The sequence below is a fragment of the Pseudopipra pipra genome, chromosome 1 (assembly GCF_036250125.1).
Source record: "Pseudopipra pipra isolate bDixPip1 chromosome 1, bDixPip1.hap1, whole genome shotgun sequence".
NCBI classification, from domain to species: Eukaryota; Metazoa; Chordata; class Aves; order Passeriformes; family Pipridae; genus Pseudopipra; species Pseudopipra pipra.
Genome location: NC_087549.1, coordinates 60456497 through 60474750, shown reverse-complemented (window position 1 = coordinate 60474750; position 18254 = coordinate 60456497). Strand labels below are relative to the sequence as shown.

Below are 18254 nucleotides of genomic sequence, written 5' to 3'. Positions count from 1 at the left end.
AATATCCTTCTTATTAATTTTAGTGCAACCAAAGTATAAAATATGGCACTTTTCTGAAGCCTGATTGTTTCTGATTATTTATTATTTCAAAGTGCACCTTTATGAGTAAGCTCTGAATGTCTGCTTGATTGAACTGTGACTTTTATATTCCAGTGAAATCCAAATTTCAAGAGAGTACAGATTTACTTGCTCCTTACCTAAATCAGTTATGAGTATGGGCTCTTGCAAAGGAATGTCTGGTACTGGACCACTCGACTTTCCTACTCGAACTTTTGCAGGTTTACGTTGATGTCGCAGCTTTCTTAGTTCAGTATGTTTAAAATGTGAAGTGATATGAGTTTTCTGATGGCCCGATGTTCTAAACTTTTTGTCACAATGAGGACAAGCAAAAGGTCTAACACCTGCAAAAGATTAAAAAGAAAAAAGATTAGTCTGGGATTTTATTTCCATCAATCTAGAAATGTAGCTTTAGATAACTGATTCTCTTTTCTGTATTTGCTTCTTTGTTTTCTATTACAGTGTCTACTCTTAAATAGGTTTTCAAAACAGATTGATGAAACCCAATCAAAAGTAACAATTAAATTGCTGAACTTCTAACTGATTGAAACACAATGACTTAAATCAGTTTGTTATCAAGAAACTGAATGATGCAAAAGTGACAGCAATTTTCAAATGTTCCAGAAGCTATCCTAAGAATTGCAGGTACCAGGTAAAAGTCCTTCCAAAACAAACTTTTAAAAAACTGTGAGAAAAAGGAATCAGCAAACACACAGGCAAATGTGTTATATATAATAGGATAAAACAGAGGAACAGTCATGTGACAAAATTAAAGAAATTCAAGATCAGCCTCTGAAAATGTCAACACTGTTTGACGGCAGTCCAAAAAGCATGCCAACTGGAAATACCAAAGAAAGACTTCTGTAACGCAAAATCCCATAGAAATCTCTCCTTGAAAAGGATACTGGAGAACTTAATAAGTTACAAAGACAGGCAAGGTTGAACTACTTTCAGCTTTTGTTCAAGGGGAAATCTTGTGACTTAAAAAGGCTAGGAAACACGACCGGGTATTATAAAGAAAGCTTGATAAAATCACAGGTGGAAAACATGTACAAAAATGTACTTCAAAATACAGTAGCTAGTACATCATATGAAACCACAGAGCAGTTCCATAAACAATGGACTACCTATTTTCCAAGCCACATAGTGCTTCTGCCTCTCTGAATGAGTCTGAGTTTTTCTATAAAGTAAGGCTAACTTTAAACAAGAAGAAAAAAATGCTGGTTTGCAAGTTTACAAAAAAAAAAACAAAGTGAAAAACTTTCTGCAGAAGAACTGAACATTGTTATTTCATGGATTAAATGCATCGAACTATAAAACACATTGAACACCAAATGCACCTTGTCAATGAATGACACTTTTGCAGAAGGTAATTACATAAACAGGAATGAAAGGAAAGAGCAGCACGTTTATGAGCTTATCTTGTTGAAACATTATTCAGCAGAATAAGAAAAGTGGAAGACAACTAGGTTGTCCACCAAATGCAGAAAATTCATTTTTCTCTATGGAGAGAATAGTTCAGCCACAGAAAAACAGATATTGAGGACATCGTGTATGATGTAAACAAGGACCATGTGAACAGAGGAGTTTTAGGATATGCAGTGTAAGATACTGAAAACAGTTAAGTGTGGCAATGGATTTGCCATATGCAGGATGGAAGAAGTCCTGTCAGAGATGGACTAGTGAAGAAAAAGAAGAAAATAGTTCAAATGCTATAGAAACAGAAGTTTTTAATGTGGTTTAAACATGTTTCAAAATGGCTTTTTGTATTTTCTGCAAGGTCATTGCCTCTTCCTCCCAACACCCCCTGTGGGGGACTTGTCTCTCATACAAGGTGTCCTGGGAAGGTGTCCTGAGGTGTTTCTCATTGGTCCTTGTTAACCCCTTCCTATTGGCTGTTGACCCTTTACCTGATTGGTTTTTTCTGTGTGACCCTGAACTTGTGATTGGTTTCCCTTTGACCCTCCTAAAAGCTTTATAAACCCCTTCCCCACAATAAACTCTCTCTTTCGTCCGTCCCTCCCTGGTGGTCTGTGTAGGCTCCTTGCAGGGTTGCCGGCCACGTGCCGGGGTCAGGGGGGAAGAGCATTCACCTCGAAGGTAATGGGGCTAGCAGCCTGAGGCCTGGAGGTCTCCCCCGTCCCACTAGGTAAGCTGGTGAAGACATCAAGCAACACCTCAGTGCTGAAGATAAAATGGGAAGTAACCAAAGAGTCCTGAGTGACATAGTGAAATTATCAAAAAGTGTAGGGAAGGGGAGGGAAAATGCAGAGTAAATATGAAAGACGATGACTCTTTAAAAAGCACAATTAAATACACTCACAATAGTGATATTAAAAAGGAACAACAGTTGACTCATCATCAGAAAACCAAATGCCCACGGGTTTTGTTAGAGTCTCAAAGACATGAAACACTAGAAAGTTATGACAAAAAATTACTCATCATACAAGACACTAAAAATTATACGTTCTCTGATAAATAACAATGACATGATAGACACGTCTATAACTTATACATTTCACATTGTCTTTTTTCATTCAAGGTTTCATCCACATCATGGAAAATAAGGAAAACAATTTTGAATCCTTACCTGTATGTAGACGAATGTGAACTTTTAAACTCCCTGAGGTGGAAAAGCTTTTCATACAAAATTGGCACTTGAAAGCTTTGATGCCAGTGTGTGTTTTTATGTGCGCTGTTAGAGTACTCTTAACTGCAAAGGCGCGGAAACACTGGGGACACTTGAATGGCTTCTCGTGGGTATGAATGCGAATGTGGCGCACTAGATCACTTGGTTTTTTAAATTCTTTAGAGCAATACGGACAAACATGCCACCTTATTCCATTTTCTTCGCGTATAGAACCTAAAATAAGGAATATCAAAATGAATGTGCTTTAAACCTTTTAACAATTCTTCAAAAATCCCACTACGCTGACATCATTATACAAAGCAATCAAACTACACAAACAAAACTTTTTGTGAAATAGATGCCATCACAATACAGTTTGTAGATGACTAACTTCTCTATCAGATACATTCTGCTTCACAAAAATGGTGATGGGCTGGAATGACAAAAACAAAACCCAAGATATTCCTCTTGAAATTCAATCAATGTAGTTTCTATGCCACTTAAAAATGTAGAATGTAGTTGCAATGCAACATAATACACCAGTTAACTTATAAATACTATATCTAACAAAATTATCCAACAATGACTAAGTCTTCAACCGTAACCACACCAAATTATTTCAAGTACTAAACACTTATCTAACTGGAGGAGATACTTAGCACAACCCTCTCTTCTGCAAATTCAGACTTATATTACCTTTTGCAAGCTTCTAAAGGAACAAAAATTGCACAACAAGCCCTTCTGATAGATTTAAAATTTAAGGCTAGGTTTTTTTTTCACAAAAGCTGTTTTATGATCCAAGAACCCTAAGCTCTATCCTAAGGCAACAGGATGCTTTTTCACAACAACAACAACAACAAAAAACAAACAAACAAACAAAAAACCCCTTCTAAATCCTATCAAGTGGTTTTTATTTATATATGTTGTTCAATATCCAATACTTGCTCATTTAAATCTGTTTACATAGTGGGTTTTTTCCTGTAAACCATGTCAATACACTGAGGTCATAATACTTTATCAAAAAACAAAGGTTTTGACCTGTGAAAGTGTTTGACTGTACAGCAGTGACTTTTTTATTTGCAGCCAGAGCTAGAGAGTTATTAAGGTTATACACAAGCAACAAAATACTTATTACCAGAGGAAAATGTTAATGTTGATTTTTACCACAGTTAGGCTGAACAAGCTGAATTTTTGACTCTGGATCAATTCCTGCATCCCTCGTCCCTCGCAAAAGAAAAAGCAACATCAGTGTATCTATGAAGATACTACAAACAGAGCTTAATGGCTTCTTGTAGTGCTGTCTCTACCAGGCAAGCCATTAAAGTATGATGGCTTTACTTGGAACAATCTTCTAGCAGCCATAAAGCTTGAGCAATCTTGAAAATGAAATTGCATTTAAGCACACATAGACAAAACCCAGGCTTGCACATACACAACACAGTAGGGAAGTAGAATATCAACACATATTTATGGTGACAATATCACATCAGTACTGTTATTCCAGAGACAGGTGACATGAAGCATTATTGCTTGTATAATCTGTTACAGATACTATTGTTCATATCTTACACTGTGTTTGAGATAAGAGCAATAAAGTTCATCACTGATCCACAATACATTTTGGGGAATCCCTTTATAAAGCCATAAACATAAATACTACAGTCTTTACAGCACAAGTAGAAAGCAGTGGCAACATTACCAGGCAAAAATGGTGATTTTTTCTTAATAAACTTTTTTTCTTTTTTATCTTGTTTATCTGTACTCTCTTGGTCCTTATCTTGTTCTGCATTATTAGAATCAGCTTGATGATTTGAGAGAGTTGGGACATCTGGGTTCTGATCCTGGGGTCCAGCAGTTTTAGCCTGGCTGCAGTCAGTAGAATGTGCAGAGACAGGAATTGAAGACAACCCACTGTTCTCTAAAGCTTGCTAAAAAAGAACAAAAAAACTTCTAGATTAAGAAAGAAACATTCCACAGTTACCCCAACTTTTCTCAAACAACTCCTTGGAAGATATAATGCAAATATATTTAAAAGAATTAGAAGTCTCATTCTCACAGAATTTCAGCTAGATTTCAAACCTACAAACACATTATTACACAACACTGACTTCTGATTGTCTGTTAAGATTTTAAGTTGCATTTCCAGCAGTTATTCATTTGCCGACAGCTGCCTTTTAGGAAACAACATTTTTTGTTTAAACAGCTATCAGGATAATAGTTATGTATCACATTATTTTCTGCAACTACACATCACACTCCAGACATTACAGAACTCACCACAGGTTACATGGTGAACCCGCACATGTAATATTTGGGTCTTCCAAAAAGAAATTTAAATGGTACTTAAAAGGCTAGAGATAAAAAGATATCTTCAAGGTTAGCAGGTTACAGCTAATATTAAAGAATATTATTCTCTGCCCGGTCCCATTCTGCTTGTGCCTTTATGTGGTGCAGGCTGCACAACAAGCACACACAGCTGATTCACCGGCCTGCCTCTCTTCTGTTACACAGCGTCTCCTACTGCCAGATATATCAAGGACAGAATCTAATAGTTTAGGAAAAACTGACCTCGGAAAAAAATTTCTTGCACAAATAGGAAATAGTCAAATAGCCCTTATTAATTAGAACAGGGTAAAGGCCATGTATACATTCTCATTTTTTAGCCAGACAAAAATATTTTCCCCCTCTTAAATGTCATCATGATTTAAGCATGGCATTACCTAAGGACATGCCACAAGCTGCTTCTAGGCAACAGGAAAAAAAAAAAAAGCTAAAGTGATCAATAAAAATATTCATGTATGGGTGTGTACGCTTAAAGCTTTCTTCTAGGCCATATAACCAATTTTTATAACCCTTCTTTTGCATTATTATACAAAAAGGCATCTTGGTGCATTCCATACCCATTCAGTAGATCCTTACACTTTTTTCTTTACTGATAAATGATTTAGAAATGCATAAGGAATGCTATAATTGAAAATACTCAGAATCATTTTCACTACAATATGAGAAAGAAACCGCCAAAATGTAAAGCTACTCTCACACTGAACTCTTACCTGCAAAATATCTCTACTGATTCCCACCGCAATGTTGAGCTGTTGACCAGGTTGTTGAGGTTGGTTATTTTCTACAGGACCTGGTTCTGATAACTCAAGGAGCTGCTGAATGACATCAGTGACAGCCTGCTGACCCTGGTGAGCAGCAGCTGGAGACACCTGGTTTTCTGTCTGTTGAAGAAGTGGAGACCGAAAATGTGTGGCCTGAAATACACAGCAGTGCATTTGTAAAGGAAGATGAAAAGTATATATTATGAACTCACCTGTCCAGGTCCCTTATCTGAAATGTTTGTTAACTGTCCACTACAAAGATGTCTCTTTGTGTAAGACATAAGGATTATACAGAGCTGTCATTCAAGGTTTGCTCACTCCACTAAAGAATTGCTTCTGTATATCTCTTTTTTGGAGTCCTTATCAAACTTTAAATTGTAAGCTCACAGCTTTAATTAAATTTATTAAACTACTAAACCTTCAACCAGTTTACAAAACACATGCATCAATTACAGAATTCCACATGTAGAGGCCACATGAAAAGTAATTCCAAAACAAATAAACAGCATTGACATGGTTGTCTTTTCAAAGTTCACATTTATCTCAAGCAGGTCCTTTGGAAAAAAATAACCATTTATTAGTTGGGATTTTTTCTATATGAAATCAAAACTTTTCAGAACAAACTACCAACTTTTCCCCTTCAACTTTCAACCTTCAAAACTTCTTAGCTTTAGAAGAATCTCTTTATACTCTGAACATTTAAATAGGCATCAGGCTCTGTAAAAATACTACATAAACCTGAAGTTTAAAAATGTAATTTCTTAATCTTTGATTTGATAATTGTATCTTAGGCTACCTTAGCAAAAAATATGAAGAAAAAAAAGTGATGTAAAGCCTTGGTATTTATTTTTTAAATAGGAAATAAAGACTCTTTTTCACCTTCATTTCTAAACTTCTCTTCCTTGTAACAAGAGAAAAAATAATTTTTAATGAAGGAACTGCTCAACAACATCTTCAACATGAAAATTACAGTATTACATGTATTTAGCCAGTGTGTTCTGTGTATTATACAGCAGTTTATATACAATCTCATGGAGGTTACATTTTTTGAATAATAATATACACATATGCACACATATGAAGTTTTTTACCATTATTATTAATATATGCTGTTCATTACAAAAAGTTTCAGAAGACCCTTTCTAGGTCTCATTTTAACACCCCATTTTAAAGACAGAATAGAAAATGAAGTGTTTTATTACTGCTCCGTAATTCCAGAGTTGTTCAACTGGAATAGTGGATCTTTTGATGACCCTTGGTTTGTCTGATCTGCTGTGTAACACAGACCACGTGACTGCTCTGAGTGAATTACTCCTTCAAGTATAGTAACTGTACAAAAATTAGAGCAGTTCTTTAAATCAAGCAGTTAATTGTGGTAACTTTTTCTGTTACCATTCAACTTTAACATGTGGCTCCAATAGTAAACTATCCACACTAAAATTCCATACTTTATTTCAAAGTGTCAATTTGTCTAGCCTCAACCCTCAAAATTATTTTTCTTTTCTCTGTTAATGAGATTATAGATTTCTCCTTCTTCTTCAAAACAGCAGATCAAGTCACCCTGAAGTATTTTATCTGTTGGGCAGAGTAGCTAATGTACCCTGAATCTCTTCAATAATAAAATACGTGATAGCATGTTTTAAGAATTTTGATGGCTTTGATTTCCCCTGTGTTACTGAAGACAGTTCATGACAGTGAACAATATAAACAAGCAAGTGAAAACAGCAAAAATTGCAGAAGGAAATACAGAGAATAGACAGCAGTGGATCTGGACAGGCCAGATCGATGTGCAGAGGCCAGTTGCATGTGGTTTAACAAGGCCAAGTGCTGGGTCCTGCACTTGGGTCACAAGAACCCCATGTACTGCAACAGGCTGGGAACAGAGTGGCTGGAAAGATGCCTGGCAATTTCAGGCAATTCTGGGAGGAGGAGGCAATGGGATCTACTGCTTCCAACTCATACCTCTCACTAGGAAAAAACCTTGCATGCTTCATCAAGTACAGGGAACCAGAGAATATGACACCCTGACACAAGGGCCTAATTCCCATCTGGAGAAATGCGGGAGACCATGCAAGACTTGAAATTTAATTTCAACTGATTTAAAAAAAAAAAAAGAAAAAATTACTTAAACTTTTGAAGAAAAGCTATTTCAATATTTTTAAAATCTCACAAGGAGATAGTATAATTATTTAATACAACAAATATTTGTAACCAATTAGTTCACATCAGTTCTGTCCAGCCATAAGTTAAGTGGTCCTGGAATAATGAATTTACAGTAAAAGATAAAAGAAAGTGAGTGGACTGTTTATAATGACTTTAAAGCAGTAATGCCATATTTCCTAGTTCTTGGTTTCATGGATTCTAGCATATCAGAAGATAATCAGTAGCTGAACTGGGGAAAGGAAGACTGTAAGTCAGATGTCTGTCACTAAGATACCATGCTGCAATCAATAGGTGACAAACAAGATGCTATATAGCTGCAAAAAAACATGTCAGCATTCTCAGTGGGATCGGCACATACAGACCTGCCTGTACATCACAGATATTTGCTCTGGGGTTCCAGAAAGTCAGTCCTGCATCCTCCTACCCCAGCTCCACAGCTCGTCCTGAACCCCACAGTTCCACTGCTGTCCAAATTCCAACCAGCTCAACCATTATGAACACAACTCCTTTCCTCTAACCCAAACCATGGTATCCATGCAAAGTAAAGGCAGAGGGGCAGGACAATCCAATATTTTTAAGAGTCCTTACTTGCTTCTGGTCCTTTTATACAGAAGAGTGTTTGGCTCCATTTTGAAGAGCTATTGAACAGAATTATATGCAAAATCATGACTGTGTAAACAAATGAGGGAATACAATCCATTCAAGGCCTATTCTGTCTCTACATAACCAGCTGCATTCACTAAAGAGCTTCTCTTCACATGTTAGCTGGTCAACTTATCATAGAGGATCACTGCATATCATTTTTCACCAGTTAAATGAAAATTTACAGAATTCTGTAAAGTTTCTCCCACTTCTAGTCTTGACACACAAATGTGACAAAAACTTTACACTTACATTCTTCCATTTGTTATCAACAGGTTGCAAAAGATTAGCAGGGGATGTTGTTAAAGGCTGGGTGACAGGGTCCTACAAAAAAATGAAAATAAAGTATTTTAAACCTTTGTCAAAAAGAAGAAAAACATGACTAATGTAATGCAGAAAAGTGGTACCGTTCATTTTCCCAGAAAAATGAACTGAGACTGAGAGAAACAAAAGTACACAAAATCACCACAGTTTATATACATTAAATAGTTTATATACATTAAATAAACACAAGTTACAGAAACCAATACCTTAGCTATAAGTACTGATCCAGAAAAAGAAAAATAACAGCCTTACAGTAACCATAATTTACAAGATGTACTCATGTACCACACAAGAGTGCATTCTTTGGTAGCACAGCTTTTCAGGAAACTTCAGCTTTTGGAATGTGTACTTAATAAGGACATAATCATTGCCTATCCCCAGGTACATAACAAGGGATGACAGAGCCTATTGCAAACTTCAGAATAGAATAATTATACTGGAGATTTGTTGTTAAAGCAGCTCTGCAAGTTTTGAGCAGAATGAAGGCCAGTTCTAATCAAAGAATGCTAGCACTAACCTAATAATGTGCCAGCTTTCTAAAGCAATAAAAAAATACAAATAATTAAGTATCTGCAGTTTCAGATAAGAAGTTGCAAATAAAAAGCATAATGCTCTCTGATTTGCAACTGCCACATTTATTATCTCTGGTCTCCCTTGTTAAACTTCTTGACATCTCTTTTTAGAGAGAGACTTTTTCTCCCTTCTCTCTCTTTGCTTATATTATTGCATGGAGGCGTATTTGCTATACTGTTTCATGGAAGCAGAGAAGTATGCAGCAAAGATAACAACACACTGCTGTAATATCAATATGCTAGGCAAATACAAAATATTTAAGCAAAACAAAACAATAAGAACACAGTTAGCCGGGGAAAACAAACATGAGGTAGTATAAAGAAATTCTCTACCATCCTGCTTTTAAGATTAGGCTTGTGAATGCAGAAATGCACAAAAAGACACAGAGAACATAAGTATTTGCAAGCAAATAGGCCACATTAGCCTTTTTTTAATTAATTAACATGAAGAAGGAAATGGCATCTAAAAAAACGGTGCTCCAAACAACATTACTAGACAGTTGTTTTCAACAAGATACAGCTGCATAATGAAGTTGAGACTTCAAATTTTAACCCTCCTCTTTGAAGACTGGTCTTGTTTGTGACCCATTGAACATTAAAGTCGGGAATTAAGCAAAACAGAGTGGAATAAAGGTAGAAAAGGCAGTTCTATTCAAAGAAAAAAGAGTACTATGATAAATTAAATATGCACTGGCTCAAAAAATAGAATAGTCTTCTGAAATCAGAAGCATTTTCTGAATTTTAGTTGTATCTGGGTAAAGAAAGAAAAACATTCAGTACTTGCAATAAAGCTATAGTTTTGCTTTATAATCTGCCATGTAAGAAGCTAACATTTAAAACAAATTACCAGAAACACACAGAATGATCCACTATGTATTTATATGGACTAGATTTATAAAACAATTTCTGAAAATGTGTGGCAACTAATACATTATTTCAATAGTTCTAAATTTCACTGTTACATTTAAACTTCCCCATTAATTTTATATTATCTGGGAGGCTAACATAATCTGTAAGGACCAGAATTATATTTTACTTAGTTTTAGAATTGAACTGTTGTATTTTCAACCAAATCCTCAAATTGTAAATCCTTTTTTGCATATACTTTGCCAATTTACATTTTCCCAACATTTAATCCTGAAAATTAATACCAGAAATCACACAAAACATGAAAAAGACAAAAGAAGCTACAGGTCTAGAAGTTCTAACCTATCCAAAGAATTATCGGAATTAAGATATAGACCTGATTAAACTCTCAAAGGCATTTTCAAAATATACCAAACAAAACTTACTGCTGTAACATGAGATACATCTGTTGAAGCACTCGCAGAATTCTGTTGACCACCCATGTGCATCTTGCTGATATGTGTATTTAAACTACCCAAGCTTTTGAAGACACAGCTACATTCTGTACAGTTGTATGTAGGGCCATTCTTCACCTTAAAGAAAAAAAAAAACCACAAAAAACTTAAGTAATTTTTCCCCACATTTACCAAGTATATGTTTCATTATTTATCCATATAATAAATATACTGTGGGATTATGAGAGTAATGGTTAATTTTTTCAAGTTACTGATGAAATTAATCTGGTATATCTTGGATATCAAATCAACTGTAATCTACGTGCATGACTATAACTGCCTATTACCACTTCTCAACGTTTGGAAGCACCAGACAGCACAACAAATGTCATGTGGCAAATGATACTGCAGACTTCTCCCTCTTTACAATTTCCTACTGTTCCACACTTAGAAGCAAAACTGAAATGCAACTTTATCAATTAAGATGTGTCAGAAGATGAAACATCGTACATAACACAAAAGGTCGCTCTGAAATACAAAGACAAAAAAATGCAGACAAAACCAACACAGTGAAGGGCAGGGAAGTTTAATATGTAGTTTGAACTGAATTAAAACACACAGAATAAGAAAGTGACCAGCAGCAATTTGTTTGGGACTTTCAGACCAAGGCGTTAAGGTAATTAAAACAGCTAAATTTGCAGAGTTCAACCTTCCTCACTTCCCCTTCTCAGTCTATCACAGCAGTAATAGCCAGTGTAGGACTTGCAATATAAAGGGAGCAACAAAGTATTCAAAAGAAAACACACTGAAGTACTTGCAATATAGTATGGTATTTTGTATTTTTTGACATTGACCTGCTAACAAGACTTTCAAAAAGAGATATCAAGTAATAAAATACTGCTACAACTCAACAGAGTTGTAGCCTTATAAAATGAGAACAGCCTGTAATTCATTATCACCTGTTATTTTGTAATTGTCTCAGGATAAAACAAAGAATTCATAGAATTCCATGCATGCTTGAAGAAAACACAGCAAGACCAAGAAAGAAAAAAAAATTTAAAAAAAAAATCAATAAATTACCCAAAGCTAAAATGTAGGCTCAGGACCACAGAAGCATAGGATGTGATCAAGAGGTAGAATTTTATTTAAAGCACCTTATCCCACAGCTTATTTCTTTCTTACAGAAAAACTGAGTAACAGAGAAAAAAGTAAAAAATATTTTTTACTTCATCCCTAACAATCTGGTTTGGAAAAAGTAAATGTAAATTATGTAATCAATGAAATCAATGTCGATGTATTTTTTTATGTAGCAAAAGCTATCACATACAGAGAGCTGTGAACTCTGAAAACGACTAGTCACACAAAGATACAGAATCAATCAGGTTGGAAAAGACCTTTGAGATCCTCAAGTCTAACCTTAATGACCAAACACCATCCTGTCAACCAGACTATGGCACTAAGTGCCATGTTCAGTCTTCCTTAAACACCTCTAGGTATGGCGACTTCAATGGAAACCCCATTCCAATGCCTAATCACCCTTTCTGTGACAGAACTCTTCCTAATATCCAACCTAAACCTCCCCTGGTACAGCTTGAGGCTATGTCCCCTTGTTCTATCCCTAGTTACCTGGGAGAAGAGACCAACCCCACCTGGCTACGACCTCCTTACAAGTAGTTGTAGAGAGTGATAAGGTCCCCCCGAGCCTCTTCTTCTCCAGGCTAAACAATCCCAGCTCCCTCAGGCACTCCTCATAGGACCTGTGCTCCAGATCCTTCACATGCCTCACTGTCCTTCTCTGGACTCGCTCCAGCACCTCAATGTCCTTCCTGAACTGAAGGGCCCAGAACTGGACACAGGACTCAAAGTTGTATGATTTAATATAATCAAGTGTAATACAAACTACTAAGACATATCCATATACTAAGGCACATCCTAAAAGGAAGAAACTAACACGCTAAAAAATCCTTAGTAAAAAAAAAATCCCCAAAATATCTACCGTTGTAACACAAAAATGGAAAATGGGAACACAAATCTTGGACAGAGTTAGGGGAAGAGTGAGAACAGATATGCTATTCTGCACCCATGAAAAAGAAAAAATGCAAAAAAAGCTGCCTCTATTACTTCATACCTTACAAATCAAAACTAGGTCCCTTTCTATGGGTATTTCCAACCAAAAATTACTAAAGTCAGTAAGGAAATTACTGAACAAAGTTGCACAGCCTATGTTGCTCAGAAGATTGCATTACTTTATCATAGCAGCACCTTTTGAATCTAAAAACCTGTCTATCACAGAGAAGAACAACAGGTATAAAGAGATCTGAGACAACAAATTTTATCTTATTCCGCAATTTTCTTCTACCTGTAACCAAAAAACTCCTGAAAAAGGCTGTAAGACATATACTTCAAAGACAAATGGCAAGTAAGCTCTACGATGGAGTTAGTGGGTTTGGCCTTGAAATTTTTCACCATTTTCTGCTTTGATGCTTTTGGCTTACTTTCATCTGAATCTAGTCCTCATTCTCCCAGGACAGACATAGGTACATTTTTATACACCTAAATCCACTACTTTCTAATCTCTAGATGTACTGAAAACACAATGGCCAATGAAGGTTTTGCTACTTTTCCTAAGTACACATTTATTCAGATCAAGCAATTTAGGAAAGCTCGCTGGTCAAACCAGCAAACTCCAATCTAGACTACAGCAGTAAATCTATACTGGCTGCAGACAGCACTGGAGCACACAGGAACAGCAACAATTGAACAGGACATGTCAGTACCAAGGCATAATTAACTGTATTTACCTCCGAATGCACTCGCTGTATGTGCGACTGCAGATTGCCTTTCTGGGAAAAGGCTGCGGGACAAAAGGCACAGGCGTGGGGCTTCTCCCCTGTGTGCTTGATCATGTGAGTCTGCAGAGCTCCCTTCTGGTTAAAGGCTTTCCCACACTCGCTGCATTTGAATGGTCTTTCACCTGCAAGGGAAAGGGAAGAGAAGGAAGAGGAGCATAAGGAGCTTCCAATAAGCGTTAGCAGTTTCCTGTATTTAAAAGAAAAATTGTAGCAGCTAAAATACAACCTTGCCTGGAGACATCTGTACATACATGCAAACACATTTTATTAGTGGGTTTTCAAGGAAAATTGTTTACCTCAGCCACCAACCTCAGCACCTACTCTGATGACAATGTAGCCTTATGAAAAAGTTTTGTGAACTAGCTGATGATTATCAGTTAAAATGGTTAAAATGAAGGAAATCTATACAAAGCAATTATTTAGAATGGATTATCTCGACTTGTGGTTTGGAAGATCTCAGAAACTGTTATGCAAAATCACTGGAGGAAAAAAAAAGGGGGGGGGAAGAAAAGAAACAACAAACCCACATACATCACTCTTGTATACCAAATTGTATAGAATATCTCCACTGAAACAGAGGGACCAGAGGGTAAATGGACAGTAATAAATAAGTATCAAAAATTTAACCTTTAGTTTAAAAATCAAAAAGTCTTACAGTAACACTGTAGAAGATGGCCTATGGTTCCCACTCCCCAATAAATATTAACAGCCGTTCACTCTTTACAACCATCTACTGAAAATGTGCAATAAAACATTATATGAGATATCATACAATCCCACTCAGAAGATAATTTTAAGACTCTGAATGCTCATATTGCTATTGAACATTAAACAAAAACTAGGCAATACTGCTACAGGAATGCTCTGCCACAATTTCCCAATTTTGGTGATCTCAGTGTTGCGCATTCTTCCAGTTATTTGTACATTCACAGATTAGGCATGAAAAACTGCGCAGAAATTGTAGGTGACAGAACATAAGAGAAGTGCGTAAACAGATTACAATGCTACATATTTTAAACATACAGATACTAAGAATAAATTTCAGTTTCTTATAAACGTGTTTTAATTGACTACTGGGAACTTCTGCTATGAACTCAGTATTACCCTTTTTTCCTTTTAATTAAATAGTCTAGCTGAGGTAACTCCAAGACCTTGAAAACACTGCCTTTGCAAATTTCTTTAGCAAAACCATTACAAGCATTCTGTACATTATGTCTGCTACACCAGTAAGTACTACCATGCACTAAAGATAATGTACATTAAAGCAGCTGTAATAAATATTTTTACATGACTTCTAGTTATATAGCTGTAATTACATCTACTTTACACTTATTAATTCTTAATTAAATTCACGTTGTCTGGAATAAAGGCAGCTATTTTTTGAAATAGATTACAAGCATTTAACTCACTGAAGGAATATATATTTTCTGTTCTGCTGCTTATGGGTTTTGAAGATGCTTTAAGATCTGTTTAGTTTTTAAGACAAAGAACATTGATTCACATCTTGAAATACAATGACAAAATTCCTGCTGGGTTTTCATAGGTAAAAGGCTTAGCTTCCACTAAGAGCTGGTGGACACAGAGAAGTATTGCTTCAGGTTAAGTGTGCCTATTTAAGTAAATCTCATTATAGAAACTAAATCTTAATTCCACTGTGGAAATGTGGAATTTCTGTACTCCTCAAGTATAACTTAATAAAACACAGATTGAGAGGTGGAATGAGGGGCTTATTACTTAGTTATTAGTATGGGAATTGCAGTCTCTGAGACTTAATTTTTTTCCCAAAAGGGTGTAAGTGCTTGAAATGACTAGTTACAAACAAAAAATAGTATTGCAAATTAAGACACGAATGTAATGCTGCACATGTAGCACAGACAGGCTCTTTCAACAATTAAAAACTTGGGGATTCTAAATTCTTTACAGTAGAGTTGTCCTTTCCTACATAGTTACAGTACCTCAAGCAACTGAATACCACACAGATTGTCTGCAGGTTTAGAATAATAAAGTAATTCACAAATTAAATGAGCATTTGCTAGCTACTTGGAACTTCAAATTATCTACTGTCATGTGCAGATTGGGACTGCATTTTCTGTCTCTGGCTTCCCAGTAGACAAATGTCTTTTTATTCTTCTAAAGAACCATTAATAGCCTTGAACTTTCTGAAGCTTTGAAGAAGCATCCTTAACCAACTATAACCTTGTTTCTTTAATTTCAACTAGAATAAGCTAAAATAATGTATCAAATACAGTCAAGACTCCAAAATACTCAATTTTCGCTGACCTTTTTTTGGGTATTTGTTTGAAGCAATTTTTTAAAAGCAGGTACAAGGGTGACCTCTTGTGTTACTATTCTATAACTGGATCTGTTGAACTTAAAAAGATTCTTAAGAAAGAGTCATGCAATGGTATTTTTATTTCTCCTTGGTAAACAAAGCCATTCTTGTAAATAGCAACTCATCACATCTCTGCCTGAAACGACTGTTAATACAAATAACATTGCACGCTTATGTAACTGCATATTTGAACTAGCTAAAAACTAGACAAACAGCAATTTATTCAATATATAGGAAAAATACATACATATTGCATAGCACTGAAACACCTCCAGTAAAGGTTCTGTTTAAAGCTGAACTCCTGCTATACTATGTATAGCTGGTCGAAACTAAAGAACTATTCCCTTAGTCATCTGCAAACTTCAAAACTTTTATTTTGTGCTTGGTATTTTTCCATTATTTCAACTGCTTAAGGGTTAAGTGCACACATATTTATGACAGCAATTTAGGAAAAACCATTTGCTACTCATTCTGGAAATCTGAACAGCCACTTGCACTTCTTCAATTACTAAAATTACAATCTAGGCTTATCGCATCCCAAGATCACTTTGCAATTTCAAATAAATCAATTTAAAAACAAATGCAAGGCCACTATTTCAGTAGTATTATTAATTCTTATGCACTTTCACTCTTTCTGGGACAGTAAATTTTAGAACCTGCTCTCTAGAGTATGTAAGATCTTACTTGGAGTAGCTGACTCACCCTTGCCTAGTGATTTGCGTTTTAGGGCTCATTGAAACTGCAAGTACCAAAACTGATATTTGGTAAAAAATGAAACCTATAGAGTACTTTACTTTTTTTAACTCTTTCCGATTATATGAACAGAAATTTTAAAAGCATATAAATTTGTTAAGCAGAGGAAAATAAAAAAAGTTTATTTTAAACCAACAGGTAACAGCATCTAATGAGTGAAATGTATTGATAGCATTTGAAGGCCCAACAGGGAGAAAAAGACTAGCATTTCACAGGTTCACTGAATTTTGTAAAACAAATGCAAATTAAAATAATTACTTCCATAGCCTTACCTGTGTGTATTCTAACATGTCGTGTTAACTGACTTGGTTTCTGGAACGTCTTTCCACAGTGAGGACAGGAATAGGTAAACCCACTTCTGTCAATGTTTCTGTTGTAAGATCTAGTATTTGATACTCTGTCATTAAAAAACCAATTAAATAATTAAATAATTTTAGTATGAAGCATTATTTTAATGATTTTATTTTAACCCATCATTTTTAGCACAGCTTAAACTTGATAACATGCAGTATCAGCTGCAACAGTGAAAAACCAAAGTCTATAATGATACTAAAAGAACAATGCAATCAGCTTTTTTTCTAAGGACCTACACGCACGAAGAATTTTAGTTATTTCTGTAATAAAAATGGATACACCCTAGAGGCTCTCCAGAGACATTTTCAGAGTAAATTCTGCCAGAAGTATACAGTGACTTCACAAATATTATTTTCATGGGAACTTTCAACTCTGTGCAACTCTGCTTCTTTTGCATGAACACAGCAAGTCCTTTATTCTTAACCAGAATACGAAAATCCCATGAATTTGAGTCTCAATGCACTTGTTGAAGTCTATAAGGAGCAAGCTAACAATTTAACAACCCAAATACTCACCCCTGCCCCTCAAACACAAATCATACTCTCCACAGAACCATAGTAACAGATGATATAAATTCCCCAAATTCATTTCTCTACAAATCAAACTAGGTAGTTTAAATGGCTGCTGAGAAACGTCAACAGCAATGTGGAAAACTGACTGAAAAAAAAAAAAGGAAAAAAACTAGATTTTGCAGACCATCACAACAACTCAGGAAAACAAGCAGAAGCCACAAGGCAGCAGGCAAACCAGTACAGTATTGAGAGCATTCAATTATCTTCCATACTGCCTGAGTAACAACACCTATACATTAATCCAGCTTCTCAGTACTGCTTAATTCTAGCTGATATTAAACAATTTTAAATATCTGGTGTTTTTATGAACAACTGAAAGAATTAGCTAATGTGGAGCAAAAGTGCAAAGCACACGACCACATTGAAAGACAAGTTGTATAACAGAAAAAAATAGCAGGGAAGTAATAGTCTGTGTATAACACAAGAAATCATTAAACTTCTCAAATGCTGCATCTTTCCACTCTAGGAGAACATAGATGTTCAGTGTATATTTAAAGGAAAGCACGTTTTCCCTTCCAATTACTTAAAAAACAACTACATGTATTTTTAAAGTCCTTTTATAATCTTAAAGACTGAGCACACTGTGGGTAATATATTTT

The 18254-nt window shown here is 35.6% G+C and overlaps 1 protein-coding gene across 5 annotated transcripts in view; it reads right to left on the bottom strand.

The window, feature by feature from the left end:
• The window catches only part of ZNF236 (zinc finger protein 236), a 70672-nt gene that overhangs the window by 36735 nt on the left and 15683 nt on the right, over nucleotides 1-18254 (bottom strand). For 4 of the 5 annotated variants that reach the window (XM_064658286.1, XM_064658250.1, XM_064658277.1 and 1 more), the window contains exons 5-12: nucleotides 17002-17126; nucleotides 13594-13766; nucleotides 10784-10930; nucleotides 8848-8919; nucleotides 5740-5943; nucleotides 4386-4614; nucleotides 2648-2920; nucleotides 198-401 (exon numbers count right to left, since the gene is read on the bottom strand). In XM_064658286.1, the coding sequence (XP_064514356.1) occupies nucleotides 198-401; nucleotides 2648-2920; nucleotides 4386-4614; nucleotides 5740-5943; nucleotides 8848-8919; nucleotides 10784-10930; nucleotides 13594-13766; nucleotides 17002-17126 (1427 nt within the window). The remainder of the gene's footprint in view (nucleotides 1-197; nucleotides 402-2647; nucleotides 2921-4385; nucleotides 4615-5739; nucleotides 5944-8847; nucleotides 8920-10783; nucleotides 10931-13593; nucleotides 13767-17001; nucleotides 17127-18254) is intronic. The other variant, XM_064658268.1, reaches the window with a different exon arrangement.